General features: G+C 43.3%; 1 protein-coding gene across 2 annotated transcripts in view; it reads right to left on the bottom strand.

The window, feature by feature from the left end:
* Positions 1 to 18,307, bottom strand: part of LOC132825129 (rhomboid-related protein 1-like) — a 228,933-nt gene that overhangs the window by 5,246 nt on the left and 205,380 nt on the right. For both annotated transcript variants that reach the window (XM_060840127.1, XM_060840128.1), the window contains exon 5: positions 6,401 to 6,501. In XM_060840127.1, coding sequence (XP_060696110.1) covers positions 6,401 to 6,501 — 101 coding nt within the window. The remainder of the gene's footprint in view (positions 1 to 6,400; positions 6,502 to 18,307) is intronic.

The following is an 18,307-nucleotide window of genomic DNA, read 5'->3' as shown; positions in this document are numbered from 1 at the left end:
TGTAAAATATTATGACAAGGGATGGACATACAAGTGAATTTCATAACATAAAAGATATGATGATAATCTAATGCTAACAAGATTTACCATTTCACTGGACTTAAAATGTAACAATTCATTAGTCAAAAAGATTGAGGAACTTACTAACATTTATCTTAAAGTTTCTGTAAAAATACAATTGTTATTAAAATTTTTGGTATGTTGCAATCCTGAACAATACTATCACATTTCTGATCTGATCAGTTTAGGAACCCATAACATTTTGTTTAAGGCAAAGACAATGTCTAAGATTTTATACGCAAGGTGATAACTGTACTTAAACAGTGTCCAAATCTACCCTGATAACGTGAGGTCCCAGATACTTACTAAGAGAAAATAGCCCCAACATTCCACATTAATAAAATGAACGTTACCATACAAGTTAGAAATGTAAAATAATCTACAACATACTTACATGACATATTTTAATATCCAGAATTAACATGAGGCAGCTATGGGTTAACAACTCCTTTTTATTCACACATGAAACATTGGTGTTGCTGACTGTGTCAGCATTAATTGAACATTCCTAATTGCCCTTGAGAAGATGGTGTTGAGTTGCCTTCCTGAACTGCTGCAGTCCATGTGCTGTTTGTGACATTAGAGAGGGAATTCCAGAGTTCTGATCCAGTGACAGTGAAGGAATGGTGATTATATTTCCAAGTCAGGGTGGTGGGTGGTTTGGAGGGGTACTTGCAGGGTGGTGTTCCCATGTACCTGCTGCCCTTGTCCTTCCAGATGGAAGTGATCATGGGTTTGAAACATGTTGGCTGAGGATCATTGATGAATTTCTGCAGAGCATCCCGATACACACTGCTGCCATTGAATATTAGTGATAGAAGGAGTGAATGTTTGAGGTCACACCAGTTAAGTGGGTTGCTTTGTCCTGGATAGTGTCGAGCTTCTTAAATGTTGCTGGAACTGCACTCATCCATGCAACTAGAGTATGTTCCATCACCCTCCCAACCTGTGCCTTTTAGTGGGACAGACTTCAGGGAGTCAGGAGATCAGCTGCTTGCTGTGGGACTCCCAGCCTCTGATCTGCTCTTGTAACCACAGTATTCATATAGAATCCCTATAGTGTGAAAGCAAGCTATTCGGCCCGTCAAGTCCACACCAACCTCTGAAAGGCATCCCACCCAGTCACACTGCTTACCTATGCTTGTAACCCTCCATTTCCCATGGCAAATCCACCAGGCCTGCACACTTTTGGTCTGTGGAAGGAAACCGGAGCAACCAGAGGAACCCACATAGACACGGGAGAGAATGTGCAAACTCCACACAGACATTTGCCTGAAGGTGGAATCAAACCTGGGTCCCTTGCACTGTAAGGCAGCAGTGCTAACCACTGAGCCACTGTGCCGCCTCAAATGACTGGCCCAGTTCAGTTTCTGGTCTATGGTTAGCTCCAGAATGCTGCTTCTCAACAATAATAATGCCATTGAATGTCAAGGGGTGATAGTGAGAGACTCTCTTGTTGGAAATAATCATTACTTGGCACTTGTGTAGCATGTATGTTACTTGTAATTTATCAACCCAAACCTGGATATTGTCCAGGTCTTGTTGCAATTGGAAATGAACTGCTTTGTTACCTTCAGAAGTTATGAATAGTGCCAAACATTGTGCAATCGTCAGCAAATATATCCAGTTCTGACCATATGATAGAGGGAAGGCCATTGATGAAAAAGTTAACATGGGTTGTACCTAGGACTGTTCAACAGGGGTTGAATATCCAACACAGCACGTTAAATAGCAGATGAGGTCAAGACAGATCCCATGGATTTCTCAGCGACTCACTGAGATTCTAGTCCCTCCTTTACAAGGGATTCCAATCCTTCAGCTTTGATGATCTAGCCTCAGAAAGCCACTCTTTCATGGACTGCCTCAAAGATTGCTCACATCTGCGTAGTTCAATCCCTTCTTCTGAGAGTGTTTGCATGCCCAATTACCAGCACAACCTTAGCTTTCTACTCAATAGCTGGTTTCACTACTTCCCTTGAGCTCCCAGGCCCTGCTTTCTTGAGTTTCTTTCCTAACTGAGCTGACCCGCTTCCGAAACTGCATCCCGCTTCCGAAACTGCATCCCGCTTCCGAAACTGCATCCCGCTTCCAAGACTGCATTCCCCCTTCCGAGACTGTATCCCGCTGCTGAGACTGTATCCTGTGTTTGGATCAGGCTATTATCTCGTGTCTAAATACTGGCATGATCATAGCTCCTCAACCACACTGTTGCCAACAATTGCTAACCCCCAGCCACTCCGTCTCTTTGCCCAAGACTTCGTCTCATTTGGCTTTACAAGGCTACACTCTATAGTGTCTAATTATTGCCACAATTTGAGATCCCCATATTTCCCCATACTGCATGGAATCAGCCAACAGAAGCACTTTAACAACCGTCTTTGACTCCCTCTTAAAACTGATTGTTCAGTTGCTGTTTGGTGACTGTTGAACTGTTCTGAATGACCTCTTAAAACGCTCCAGCACAGCCCCTTTCCTGTTCCGAGGCAATACTCCATGGCTTGACTGTTGTAATATCCACATGTGCCAGATTTCATAGCACAAGGATTATTGCTGGAATCGATTTTTATCTCATGCAAAAAAATGGTCACTAGTTAAGGAAACCGAAAACTTTGTTTGATTACCATTAATTGTTACATTTTCTAGCTTTTAGCTTTATCTAAAATTAAAAGGTTAAATTTGGCACTAAAATGATGGAGAGAAGTATTTCAGACAGAGATAGGAAGAGCTTGTATTCTGCTGTCCCAACATAGAAACATGGAAGAACAGAATATAGGAACAGGAATAGTCCATTCAGCCCTTTGAGTAAGCTCTGCCATTCAATATGATCGTGGCTGACCATCCATCTCAGTATCCTGTTCCAACTTTTCCCCATATCCTTTGATCCCTTTAATCATATGAGCTACATCTCCATCCTTCTTGTATACCTTCAATGTTTTGTCCTCAGGAGCGTCCTGTGGCAGAGATTTCCACAGGTTTATCTCTCTTTCTCTCTCTGGACGAAGAAATTTCTCCTCACCTCTGTTCTGAAAGGCCTATCCTTTATCCTTAGATTGTGACCCCTGATCTGGACTCCCTCATCATTGAGAACATCTTCCTACATTTACCTTTCTAATCCTGTTAGAAATTGAAGGTTTCTATGAAACACACCCCTCACTCATCTCAACTCTCGTGAATATAATGCTAACCGATCCAATCTCCACCCCCATCTGTCAGTCCTGCCATCCCAGGAAGCCATCTGGTTAACCTTTGTTGCACTCCTTCCATAGCCTTCTTCTGATAAAGAGACCAAAACTGTACCCAATACTGCAGGTGTGGGCTCACCAACACCCAGTACAACTGCACCAAGGCATCCCTGCTCTTGTACTCGAATCCTCTCGCTCTGAAGGACCACATACCATTTGCCTTCCTCACCTCCTGCTGCACCTGCTGGCTTACTTTCAGCAACTTGTGTAAGAGGACACCCAGGTCCCGTTACACCTCCTCCTTCCCCAACCTGCTACCGTTCAACAAGAAAAACAGAAATTTCTGGAAAAGCTCAGCCAGTCTGGCAGCACCTATGGAGATAAATTAGACTTAACGTTTCAGGTCCAGTGATCCTTCCTCAAAACATATCACCATTTAAATTAGGGAAGGGGACGATGTAAGGAAGTCTGGGCATTCTGCTGTGTAACTTCCTGATCTGTTTGTTGGTGATCTGCCAACAGTTCATTGACAGAACTTTTTAATGCCAGAGGAAGTGGTGGAGGCTGGTACAACTGCAACATTTAAAAGGCATCTGGATGGGTATGTGAATAGGAAGGGTTTGGAGGGATATGGGCCGGGTGCTGGCCGGTGGGACTAGATTGGGTTGGGACATCTGGTCAGCATGGACGGGTTGGACCGAAGGGTCTGTTTCTGTGCTGTACATCTCTATGACTCTAAGACTCTAAATTGATTATCAAAACACCCACTTCATTCAAAATGTGCAAGGTTTCATTTCTCATGGCAACAAAGGAAGCTGCAATGTTAAACATCTTTAAGTAAGACAATTGAATATAATTCTTTTGAATGAAATAGAATCATGGAGCTATTTATGGAATTTTGATGGTCACACCAAGTGCCTAAATCCGGGCACTGCTATTGGTGCAACTGTTACTTAATAGTGGGCGGCACGGTGGCACAGTGGTTAGCACTGCTGCCTCACAACGCCAGACCCGGGTTCAATTCCCGCCTCAGGCGACTGACTGTGTGGAGTTTGCACGTTCTCCCCGTGTCTGCGTGGGTTTCCTCCGGGTGCTCCGGTTTCCTCTCACCGTCACAAAGATGTGCGGGTAACGTGAATTGGCGGCCATGCTAAATTGCTCGTAGTGTTAGGTAAGGGGTAAATGTAGGGGTATGAGTGGGTTGCGCTTCGGCGAGTCGGTGTGGACTTGTTGGGCCGGAGGGCCTGTATCCACACTGTAAGTAATCTAATCTAATCTTAATTTGATCTCAACAAATCAAAACAGGGGACCATTGACTTTTAGCAAAATCATTGTTCCAGTTTCAGCCACCAGATGGCATCAATGTGCTGGGCTCCTGTAGCAAACGGGCAAGCTCATGTATTTTCAATCAACAGTTCTGGAGTAGGTTGGACTTGAACATAGGTCTCCTAGCTCAGAGGTAAGGACACTACCACTGCACCACAAGCTTACCTCAAACCAAGTACTGTAAAGAAGCTGCATCTGATCTTAAACTGTGATGTATCCAACTCAAAGCGAGGACTCTCATGGTGCTGTGTGTGTAGGGTATCAGCTTACAGAGAGCAGTATCATAGAATCCCCATAGTGTGGAAGCAGGCCATTTGGCCCATCAAGTCCCCACCAACCCTCCAAACAGCATCGCACCCAGCCTCAGCCCGCTACCGACTCCCTGTAACCCTGCATTTCCCATGGCTAACCCAGCCAGCCTGCATAACCCTATGGGACAATCTAGCATGGCCAGTCCACCCCAACCTGGGCTGAGAGAGGAAACTGGAGCACCCAGAGGAAGCCCACGCAGACAGCGTGGAATTGAACCCAGGTCCCTGGCGCTGTGAGGCAGTGGTGTGAGACACTGTGCCACCCCAGGAATGGGGCAATATTAATGTTACAGAAACAAGACCACTCAAACTGCATTAACAAGTTTACAACTGGGTCATTAATCTGGCATGACTAAAATTAAACATTTGAGACAAGTTTTCATAAAATTCACACGTGGATTGTTCTCACTGTCTTCTGCCCCACTCACACCCCATATAAAACAAAACGTCTTGATGATCTTATCCATTTAAAAGTTTAGCCAGAGCATAGTAGGAATGGAGAGAGGAAGACACCCAGATCTATTTCTTAGATTAGATTACATACAGTGTGGAAACAGGCCCTTCAGCCCAACAAGTCCACACCGACCCATTTCCCTCTGACTAATGCACCTAACACTAGGGGCAATTTAGAATGGCCAATTCACCTGACCTGCACATCTTTGGACTGTGGGAGGAAACCGGAGCACCCGGAGGAAACCCACGCAGACACGGGGAGAATGTGCAGACTCCACACAGTCAGTCGCCCCAGGCTGGTATCAAACCGGGTCTCTGGTGCTGTGAGGCAGTAGTGCTAACCACTGAGTCAACATGCCACCCCAGATTGTAACTACCTCACAACCTTCAAAAGGTACTTGAAATGTCATAACATGCAAGGCCTAGTGTGGGAAAGCGGGACCAGAGTAGATTTAGCGTTGTTTTGGCAGTACAAACTGGATAGGCCAAATGACCTCTTCTGTACTGTATGATTTTTGTGACGTCACCCTGCCCACTTCCTCTGGATGATGATGCATGCTGGGAATTCGACTTTAAGCAGCAGCAAAATAGAAGCTTCAACCCTGACCCTGTACATACACAACACAACCTGGAAAAGTGAACACACACTCACACCATCCGGTGGCCCAGTTGTAGCTTGTTACTAGCAGAAATACTGCTTGCTCCATTCTCCTGTTCAAAACTGGAACCTAATGAAAGGTTGGATGAATGTGCTCCTGAATTTTGTAACTGAAGGGATTACTTTCCTGTTATCATAATAGTCTGTCTCATCTGGGACAATAAACAGCTATAACAGCATGTTTCAGCCCTGACATTCTCTGACAACTTGGCAGAAGTTGGGAATTCGCTGTCGGGGTGTATGTAGCTGCTGTAATATAGCCACCATATATAACTGCACTTTGCCAAGAGAAACATCACATGCTGCAAGACAGTGTACCACCTGACCTTCAGTATAACTCAACGCTGCTGTGGTTTATTTGCACTGTTTGGTATAATTACATTTGGAAAGACAAACTAAACAACGGTTACCATGACAACATTGGCCAAGTGTGCGGAGCAGAGAGCGTAGACACCACCAGAGGCTCCAACCACAGGTGCCCGCATGTCAGTGACTGAAACAGTCAGGGAGCCTGTAACACAAAAACAGAATAATGTGGAAGTAATTAGATTCATGGAATTGCCCTGCATGAATTCAATCAGCCAGGAACATACCCAGTATAGCAGGGAGGGCTCAAGGTGTCTGTGCTTCACCAACTATTCAATGTTTTGACCTGCTTGAGTCAGGACCCAGCTTCCATATCCTGACCGAACGATGCATTTAATTTGGTGACACTCCCAACCATCGACTTTCCTGACTTCCAAGCCACTCCTTACACAAATTTGTTTCATGCGTGGAATTCTCACCTGCATAACTCTCCACACTTTGACCTGCACCCCCTACTAGTCTTGCTCTTCCTTCCCCTTCCCCCACCACTGCCTTTACGCCTTCCTCTTGTACCTGTCCTGCCTTCACTGAGGATGCGCTTGATTTTCTGTAGTCTTTAACCTCCATCAGGCTCCCCATGATGGCAAGCATATAGGTCATGCCTGCTTCCCTGGTAACCATTCTTACTTTTAGATGCTTATAGTCTCCTATCATTCTGACCGTGGGAATCCACCCTGAGGCGAATGTGCGTTTGAGGCTGGTACTCTTGCAGTGTGTGATCCTGCAATCTCTCATCAGTCATCAGCCGGTGATGAGTTCTTTGCTAGGGCACTGCTCACTTGGTGAAGGAGTCCTTGATTATGTCATAGTGAAAGAGAGGTGATTGTAAGCCTGCAGCATATCTCCCATCCCTCCTGATTTTTATTTCCATTGACTATCGCTCAAAGCCAAGAGCTACCTGAATGACTTCAAATTACTTGAGCTGTGGTTGCTTATCCTTTTTAATCCAATATTTATGGATGTTTACATCATTCTCAATGCCAACAATTCTGTATTTTGAGTGAGAAAGACATCCTTTGAGCACCAGACTTCTAAAGGGTGTGAATTAATAAGACAAGGTCTTTCTATCATGCCTGAACTCAACTGGATGTTTCCCATCTATTAGAAATTCACTGCGGATCTTTATTTTTCCCTTTCCCACTAAGATGTGCTCCAGTTAATATCCATTTACTGTTCACATTATAAGCCTTCAGTATTTAGCCCTCTAGTTACAGAATGTACTTATTTTCCGAGGCAAAGAGAAAATTGCAAAATATGTATTTAAATGATGCAAATATTATCACTGTATTCACCGATCAATCACTGCTCATTCTTATTATTTTTAATTTCAGTTTATGATAAGATTTGTTAGCCAGCTGTGATAGAGGTGCACAATACCCAAGGGCAGATCCTCAATGCAATAAGAACAGCAAAGTGACTGTACTGTTCTAGCAAGGTGTGTCCAGCTGTTCAAATCACTGAGATTGTGGTTGCATTGTTTACTGTTTACTAGAAAAATATTCACCACCAGTTGTTCTGAGATATCTTGCTAAAAACAGGCACCCTTACATAAGAGACATCCATAGAGTTAAAAGGAGAGCTGTCATTGCAGTATTGCTCGTCTGCTGCAATTAATTCCGAAAAGGATCAATAACTTTGTGGAGTCTTGATGAATGACAATTATGTTACCGTTAGCATGTCCAAAGGCTATTGCCTTCACCAGATAATGTTTGAAAATGCAGTGTGAAGAAAGGTAAATATCAGCCTTATCTGTGTGTGGGGTCTAATAGTGTAAGTCCTCTGTTAATTTGTTCTACATTTGAGAGCAGGAAATGTCAACATTTTAATTAAGTTTTCCTATCTAGAATCATTGGATCCCTACAGTGTGGAAGAGGGCCATTCAGCCCTTTGAGTCATACAGACCTTCTGAAGACCATCCAACCCAATAACCCTGCAATTCCCACGGCTAATCCACCTAGCTGCGCACCCTTGGAGACTACAGGGGCCATTTAGCATGGCCAATCCACCTAACCTGCACATCTTTGGATTGTTGGAGGAAACCCACACAGACACGGGGAGAATGTGCAAACTCCACACAGACAGTCACCCAATGGGTGGAATTGAACCCAGGTCCCTGGTGCTGTGAGGCTGCAATGCTAACCACTGAGCTCCCATGCCACCCCAAGGATGTGAAATGATGATAGAGGTAGGACATCATTGAGGGAAGCAATGGCAAATCCACTAAATGATTAATATCCCACAAAAAACTGAGTCTGTAGCTAGGTCAGGCACTGGGATTTCTACAGACAGAACACCTCTCCTACTCCGCACCCACAAAGCACCAACTGGGAGTGTGATGGATTACTGTTCACTTGCCTGGATCAGTGTGGCTCCAAGAAGCTTGATACCATTCCGGCAAAACTTCCTGCTTGATTTGACAGCCATACACCGCCTTAAATATTCGCTCCCTCTGCCACCACAGTGCCAACAATAGGCACCACTTTCAAGGCGCACTGCAGTAACTTGCCGAAGCTCACAGAATAGTTGGACAGGAGACAAGTTTCTCTCTTGAAATTGTCAGAAAGTGATATAAAAAGAGGAATTGGAATTTCTGCCTATAACAACCAATACCGTTGCCAGTTATGCTCCTGACAAAGTTATCACAGTGGGAAGCATATCCCTGATATAATTCTCAAGGCCAATGACTAATAATGAAGATAGCCATTGACATCTGCATCAGGGCAGTGGTCAGGATGGTGCAGGGCCACATTTTGAGACTAGAGGCTATAGATGCATGCAGGTACCCCAGGTACAACTTAGATTAGTCCTGGATCTACAACAGCACTACCCAAGAGATCAGTCATCAATTCCGGGAGACTTTCAGTTAATCAGTCAGACTCTAGATTGGAATACAGATTGTCATGAAGGTGTAGGTGTGTAGTATATCTTTAAGAGAGAGTGGAAGCTGGCACAGACTGAGAGAGGAACGGTGTGTGCTGAAAAATATAAAAACATAACACAAACTGCTGGTGTTGTGTTGCCATGGAACAAAAACTATTTCAAATTTGGCTAATCAGTTCAAATTATGCCCCAGGTACCAAAATCCAATCAAATTTGAATTTTGGTACTTTCAATGACATCAAACCAATGAAATGATCCGCTGTTTTGGGATATAAAATTTTTGAACAGTTAGGGGGAGAACTACAAAGAGCTGCCAAACAGACTGCTATAAGAGATTTGCACAGCAGAAGACCAAAGAAAAGACCACCCAGAAATCTCTACAGAGTGAAATCTACAAAGGAGAATCAACAAAGCTGGCTTGTTTTGAAACATGATTATTTTTCTGTAAATCTTAATCGGGGATTTTGTTCTATCAGACCAGTATTATAGAGCGGGAGGTAAAAGATAGGTTTTAGAGAAAGGAGCTGTAAATAGCTGTTGTTTTAATGTTCTCTGTTGGACTCAAAAAATAAAATTGTTAATTTTTACTTTAAATAGTGACCTCTGGGATGGTTCTTTGTTTCTCAAAATGTAACAGATTACAGTGAGAGGTGAGCTTCTCTGTGTGTCAGGTTTAAATTAGCAGAGGGGTTTACTCTGTGTCATAACACAGACAGACTCTAACCCCCCACCTTTAATGCATTGTCTGAGCTGAGATGGCACTTTTCTTTTATAGAGCCTTAAATTATCTCAAGAAGTCCTGGGATTTACATATTAATGAATTGAAACCTGCAACCTATTCTAAAAGATGAAAGACTTAACAGCAATCTAGGCTTGTTCAATGTACCATTTCAGTTATATGACACTGTGATCTTTTGCTATAAATTCTGTGTCTTGTGATGCTGCTCCACAGCCCCCTGATGAAGGAGCAGCATTCCAAAAGCTAGTGCTTCCAAGTAAACCTGTTGGACTATAACTTGGTGTTGTGTGATTTTTAACTTTGTCCACACCTCAGTTTTCAGGGAGGGCTGAAATACTAAAGTTCTCCCACTGGCACCTCATAATCCTGGCCATAAAAACAACTTGTCCCAGGTACACCCGATAAGGATAATTGGAGTCAAATTCCACCACCAAGTGACAGTCCAAGACCAGGTTCCCAGAACATTACCTGGCTCTCTGGATTAATAATCTAGTAACAATTCCACTGGGCCAACACCTGTCCAAAGTTATCATACAAACAGCAGGTCTTTATTTTAAACTCTACACTCACTGTCTTTCAGAAGCTTGGTCATGTTATTGCAAGTCTATTAATCCCAGACCCAGGTAATGTCCTGGGTTCAAATCTACATGGCCAATGATGCAATTTGAATACAAGAAAAACGTTCCGATATAAAGGGTTTAATGATGACCATGAAACAATTGTTGGGGGGAGGAATCCAGCTGATTCACTAATGTCCTTTAGGGAAGGAAACTGTCATTCTTATCTGGTCTGCAGGCAGGAGGCTGGAAGAACACAGCAAGCCAGGCAGCATCAGGAGGTGGAGACATCAACATTTCAGGTATAACCCTTCCTCAGGACTGGGTAGCCCACCTCCTAATGCTGCCTGGCTTGCTGTATTCTTCCAGCCTCCTGCCTGTCCAGTTTGGATTCCAGCATCTGCAGGTTTTTATTTCTCTCCTTACCTGGTCTGGCCTACATGTGACTCCGGACCCACAGCAATGTTGCTGACTCTTAATTGTCCTTTGGGCAATTAGGCACATCCCATGAATAATGTATCGTTTAAAATCTGAGCTTAATAAAGACTTTCAGCCAAGGAATTTAAACATTACGCTTGTCATGTGCTTACCCTGCTCCAGAACCAGCTACCGTTGTTTGTTGAAAAGATGAAAGAGTTAATTAATCAGCCCAGCTACAGGTTACTAAAGGTCAAACACTTGATTACATCATTGAATGGAAAATATTCATGTGTGAGAAACAGGCAGTTTTAATTTAATGGTTCTGTCAGGCAACTGGCCTTCATCCTGATACAGGGTCAGTCATTAATTGAATAAAAGCAAAAGTTCATCTCCACTTTGCGGTGAATGTTCCCTCAACTGGATGAATCTGACATAACTCGGGAAATGTCACAGAACTGCCAACACTTTGAAGAAAGTAAAACAAAAGTGCAAGTAGGTGCAGTTTTATTTGGTGCCACAGATCAGTATTAGAATTCAGTTCAAGGAAGTATTTCCCTACTGTCCGCATGGGGTAGTGGCACATCAGAATCGTCAGGTTATTTAGATGCCCAGAGGATGCCAGGAGCTGGCAATTCCTGATTTTAATCTGTTCCATGGAGAAGGTACCCAAAGTTGCCACTTTAGCGGCTTACAACTGCATATCAGCTCCATGAATTGTACTCGGGATCTCGGGACTGTAAAGCTCAGAGCTGCCCCATCCACCCCTGAATGCAGCACAACTTCAGGATTGTCCCAGCAGCCCATCTTGCCATCTGTCTCGTCTCAGGATGAGATTTTACACCATTACTGGTCATCTTCTCAGCCCACACAGATAGAAGCTAAGCCAGCATTATTTCATTCAGGCCTGTAGGGTCACATTCCCTGAGACTGATCTCTGCAACAGCCGTTTCATTCATAATCCTGAGCTCCTGAAACTGGCCCAGGGCTAAAATCAGATCCCAGGCTAGCACACACAACTACAGTCTGAAACACCTCAAACTCACACAACTACAGTCTGAAACATCTCAAACTCACACAGGTACAGTCTGAAACACCTAAAACTCACACAGCTACAGTCTGAAACATGTCAAACTCACATGGCTACAGTCTAAAATGCCTCAAACTCACACAGGTACAGTCTGAAACACCTAAAACTCGCACAGCTACAGTCTGAAACCTCTCGACTCACACAGCTACGATCCGAAACAGCTCACACTAATACAGCTATAGTCTGAAACATCACAAATTCACATAGTTAGAGACTGAGATATCTCAAATGCACACAGCTATGGTCTGAAACACCTCAAACTCATACAGCTATAGTCCAAAACAGCTCAAATTCACACAGCTACTGTCTGAAACATCGCAAACTCACATAGTTACAGTCTGAAACATTTCAAACTCACACGGCTACAGTCTGAAACAGCTCAAATTCACACAGCTACAGTCTGAAACACCTCAACCTCGTACAGCTACAGTCAGAAACATTTCAAACTCTCAAAGCTACAGTCTGAAGCATCTGAAACTCATACAGCCATGGTCTGAAACGTCTGAAACTCATACAGCTACGGTCTGAAACATCTCAAACTCACACAGCTACAGCCTGAAACACCTCAAACTCATACACCTATGGTCTGAAACATCTCAAACTCATACAGCTACGGTCTGAAACATCTCAAACTCACTCAGCTACAGCCTGAAACACCTCAAACTCATACACCTATGGTCTGAAACATCTCAAACTCACACAGCTACTGTCTGAAACACCTCAAACTCATACACCTATGATCTGAATCAACTCAAACTCACACAGCTACGGTCTGAAACATCTCAAATTAACACAGCTGACATCTGAAACATCACAGCCTCGTACAGCTACAGTCTGAAATACGTCAAACTCATACAGCTGCAGTCAGAAACATCTCAAACTCACACAGCAACGTTCTGAAACACATCAAACTCACACAGCTACTGTCTGAAACATCTCAACTCACACAGTTACAGTTGAAAGACCTCAAACTCACACAGCTTATGGTCTGAAACACATCAAACTCACAGCTACCATCTGAAACATCTCAACCTTACACAGGTCCAGTCTGAAACATCTCAAACTCACACAGCTACAGTCTGAAACATCTCAGACTCACACAGCTACAGTCTGAAAGACCTCAAGCTCACACAGCTTATGGTCTGAAACACATCAAACTCACAGCTACCATCTGAAACATCTCAACCTTACACAGGTCCAGTCTGAAACATCTCAAACTCACACAGCTACAGTCTGAAACATCTCAGACTCACACAGCTACAGTCTGAAAGACCTCAAACTCACACAGCTACAGTGTGAAACACCTCAAACTCACATAGCTATAGTCTGATACATCTGAAACTCTCACAGCTACGGTCTGAAACATCACAATCTCGCATAGCTACAGTCTGAAACACCTCAAACTCAAACAGCTACCGTCTGAAAAAAATTCAAACTCATACTGCTATGGTCTGATACACTTCAAACCACTTTGTGGGTGGCACGGTGGCACAGTGGTTAGCACTGCTGCCTCACAGCGCCTGAGACCCAGGTTCAATTCCCGACTCAGGCGACTGACTGTGTGGAGTTTGCACGTTCTCCCCGTGTCTGCGTGGGTTTCCTCCGGGTGCTCCGGTTTCCTCCCACAGTCCAAAGATGTGTGGGTCAGGTGAATTGGCCATGCTAAATTGCCCGTAGTGTTAGGTAAGGGGTAAATGTAGGGGTATGGGTGGGTTGCGCTTCGGCGGGTCGGTGTGGACTTGTTGTGCCGAAGGGCCTGTTTCTACACTGTAAGTAATCTAATCTAAACTCATACAGCTACAGTCTGAAACACTTCAACCTAATACCGCTACAGTCTGAAACACTTCAAACTCACATAGCTACAGTCTGATACACTTCAAACTCACACAGCTACGGTCTGAAACATCTCCAGCTCATACTGCTACAGTCTGAAACACCTCAAACTCACACAGATACAGTCTGAAACACCTGAAGAAGGCCTTATGCCTGAAATGGAGAAAGTGAGGTCTGCAGATGCTGGAGATCAGAGCTGAAAATGTGTTGCTGGAAAAGCGCAGCAGGTCAGGCAGCATCCAAGGAACAGGAGATTCGATGTTTCGGTCATAAGCCTGAAGAAGGGCTTATGCCCGAAACATCGAATCTCCTGCTCCTTGGATGCTGCCTGACCTGCTGCGCTTTTCTAGCAACACATTTTCAGCTTATGCCTGAAATGTCAATTCTCCTGCTCCTCGTATGATGCCTACGGTCTGTGTTTTTCCAGCACCACATTTTTCAACTCTGGTCTCCAGCATCTGCAGTCCTCACTTTCTCACAGTCTGAAACACCTCAAATTCACACAGCTACGGCCTGAAATGCCTCAAACTCACAGCTACCGCCTGAAACATCTCAAACTCACACTGCTATGGTCTGATACAATTCAAACTCATACAGCTACAGTCTGAAACATCTCAAACTCACAGCTACTGTCTGAAACACCTCAAACGCACACAGCTACAGTCTGAAACACCTCAAACTCACACATCTACAGTCTGAAAGACTTCAAACTCACACAGCTGCAGTGTGAAACACCTCAAACTCACATACCTACAGTCTGAAACATCTGAAATTCTCACAGCTACGGTCTGAAACATCACAATCTCACACAGCCACTGTCTGAAACATCTCAAACTCACACAGCTACAGTGTGAAACACCTTAAACTCACACAGCTACTGTCTGAAATATCTCAAACTCACAAAGCTATAGTCTGAAACACCTCAAACTCAAACAGCTACAGTTTGAAAGACCTCAAACTCACACAGCTATAGTCTGAAACACCTCAAACTCACACAGCTACAGTTTGAAAGACCTCAAACTCACACAGCTATGGTCTGAAACACCTCAAACTCACACAGCTAAAGTCTGAAACATCTCAGACTCATACAGCTACAGTCTGATACAACCTAAAACCCATACAGATACAGTCTGAAACACCTCAAACTCTCATAACTACAGTCTGAAACATTTGAAACTCTCACAGCTACAGTCTGAAACATCACAAACCTGCAAAGCTACAGTCTGAAACACCTCAAACTCATACAGTTACAGTCTGAAACATCTCAAACTCTCATAACTACAGTCTGAAACATCTCAAACTCTCACAGCTACAGTCTGAAACATCACAAACCCGCACAGCTACGGTCTAAGACCCCTCAAATTCATACAGCTATGGTCTGAAACTTCTACAACTCATATAGCTGCAGTCTGAAACATCTCAAACTCACACAGTTAAAGTCTGAAACATCTCAAATGCAAACAGCTACTGTCTGAAACATCTAAAACTCACACAGCTGCAGTCAGAAATATCTCAAACTCACACAGCAACCATATGAAACATCTCAAACTCATTCAGCTATAGTCTGAAACATCTCAATCTCACACAGCTACAGTCTGAATCACCTCAAACTCACACAGTTACAGTCTGAAATGATTCCAACGCACACAGCTACAGTCTGAATTACCTCAAACTCAGACAGCTACAGTCTGAAACACCTCAAACTCATATAGCCAGTGTCTGAAACGTCTAAATCTCACACAGCTACAGTCTGAAACATCTCGAACTAACACAGCCACAAACTGAAATACCTGAAATGCATACAGCTATGGTCTGAAATGTCTAAAACTCTCACAGCTGCAGTCAGAAACATCTCAAACTCATACAGCTACGGTCTGAAACATCTCAAACTCACAAAGCTATGGTCTGAAACACCTCAAACTCACACAGCTACAGTCTGAAACACCTCAAACCCATACAGCTACAGTCGGAAACATCTCAAACGCACACAGCTACAGTCTGAAACAACTCAGACTCATACAACTTCGGTCTGATACACCTAAAACCCATACAGATACAGTCTGAAACACCTCAAACTCACAATAACTACAATCTGAAACATCTGAAACTCTCACAGCTACAGTCTGAAACATCTCAATCTCATACAGTTACAGTCTGAAAAACATCAAACTCATACAGCTATGGTCTGAAACTTCTACAACTCACATAGCTACAGTCTGAAACATCTCAAACTCACACAGTTACAGTCTGAAACATCTCAAATGCAAATAGCTACTGTCTGAAGCATATAAAACTCACACATCTGCAGTCAGAAACATCTCAAACTCACACAGCAACCATATGAAACATTTCAAACTCATACAGCTATGGTCTGAAACATCTCAAACTCACACAGCTACAGTCTGAATCACCTCAAACTCACACAGGTACAGTCTGAAACACCTCAAACTCATACAGTTACAGTCTGAAACACCTCAAATGCACACTGCTATGGTCTGAAACACCTCAAACGCATATAGCTATGGTCTGAAATATCTCAAACGCACACAGCTACAGTCCGAATTACCTCAACCTCATACAGCTACAGTCAGAAACACCTCAAACTCATAAAGCTACAGTCTGAAACGTCTGAAACTCATACAGCTACAGTCCGAAACATCTCAAACTCACACAGCTACAGTCTGAATCAACTCAAACTCACACAACTACAGTCTGAAACATCTCAAACTCATACAATTACAGTCTGAAACGCCTCAAACTCACACAACTATGGTCTGATACACCTCAAACTTATGCAGCTATGGTCCAAATCATCTCAACCTCACACAGCTACAGTCAGAAACACCTCAAACTCATACACCTACGGTCTGAAACATCTCAAATGCACACAGCTACAGTCTGAATTACCTCAAACTCACACAGCTACAGTCAGAAACACCTCAAACTCACACAGCTATGGTCTGAAACAACTCAAACTCATACACCTACGGTCTGAAACATCTCAAATGCACACAGCTACAGTCTGAATTACCTCAAACTCACACAGCTACAGCCTGAAACACCTCAACCTCATACAGCTACAGTCAGAAACACCTCAAACTCACAAAGCTACGGTCTGAAACGTCTGAGACTCAAACAGCTACGGTCTGAAACATCTCAAACTCACACAGCTACAGTCTGAATCAACTCAAACTCACACAACTACAGTCTGAAACATCTCAAACTCATACAATTACAGTCTGAAATGCCTCAAACTCACACAGCTATGGTCTGATACACCTCAAACTTATACAGCTACGGTCCAAATCATCTCAAACTCACACAGCTACAGTATGAAACACCTCAACCTCACACAGCTAGTCAGAAACACCTCAAACTCACAAAGCTACAGTCTGAATAATCTGAAATTCATACAGCTACAGTCTGAAACATCTGAAACTCACATGGCTACAGTCTGAATTACCTCAAACTCACACAGCTACAGTCAGAAACACATCAAACTCACACAGCTATGGTCTGAAACACCTCAAACTCATACAGCTACAGTCTGAAACATCTCAAATGCACACAGCTACAGTCTGAATTACCTCAAACTCACACAGCTACAGCCTGAAACACCTCAACCTCATACAGCTACAGTCAGAAACACCTCAAATTCACAAAGCTACGGTCTGAAACATCTGAAACTCATACAGCTATGGTCTGAAACATCTCAAACTCACACAGCTACAGTCTGAATCAACTCAAACTCACACAACTACAGTCTGAAACATCTCAAACTCATACAATTTCAGTCTGAAATGCCTCAAACTCACACAGCTATGGTCTGATACACCTCAAACTTATACAGCTACGGTCCAAATAATCTCAAACTCACACAGCTACAGTATGAAACACCTCAACCTCATACAGCTAGTCAGAAACACCTCAAACTCACAAAGCTACAGTCTGAATAATCTGAAATTCATACAGCTACAGTCTGAAACATCTGAAACTCACACAGCTATGGTCTGAAACACCTCAAACTCATATAGCTATGATCTGAAACTTCTACAACTCATATAGCTACAGTCTGAAAATCTCAAACTCACACAGCTACAGTCTGAAACATCTCAAATGCAAATATCTACAGTCTGAAACATCTCAAACTCACACAGGCACAGTCTGAAACACCTCAAACTCACGGAGCTATGAACTGATACAACTAAAACTTATACAGCTTATGTCTGACACATCTAAAACACACACAGCTGCAGTCATAAACATCTCAAACACACACAGCTACAGTCTGAAACATCTCAAACTCATACAGCTGCAGTCTGAAACATCTCAATCTCACACAGCTACAGTCTGAAACACCTCAAACCCATGCAGCTACAGTCTGAAACACCTCAAACTCACAAGCTAAGTTCTTAAACACATCAAACTCATACAG

The sequence above is a fragment of the Hemiscyllium ocellatum genome, chromosome 20, assembly GCF_020745735.1.
Source record: "Hemiscyllium ocellatum isolate sHemOce1 chromosome 20, sHemOce1.pat.X.cur, whole genome shotgun sequence".
NCBI lineage: Eukaryota > Metazoa > Chordata > Chondrichthyes > Orectolobiformes > Hemiscylliidae > Hemiscyllium > Hemiscyllium ocellatum.
The sequence above is the reverse complement of the archived record's forward strand: the minus strand, read 5'-3'. Positions and strand labels throughout refer to the sequence as shown.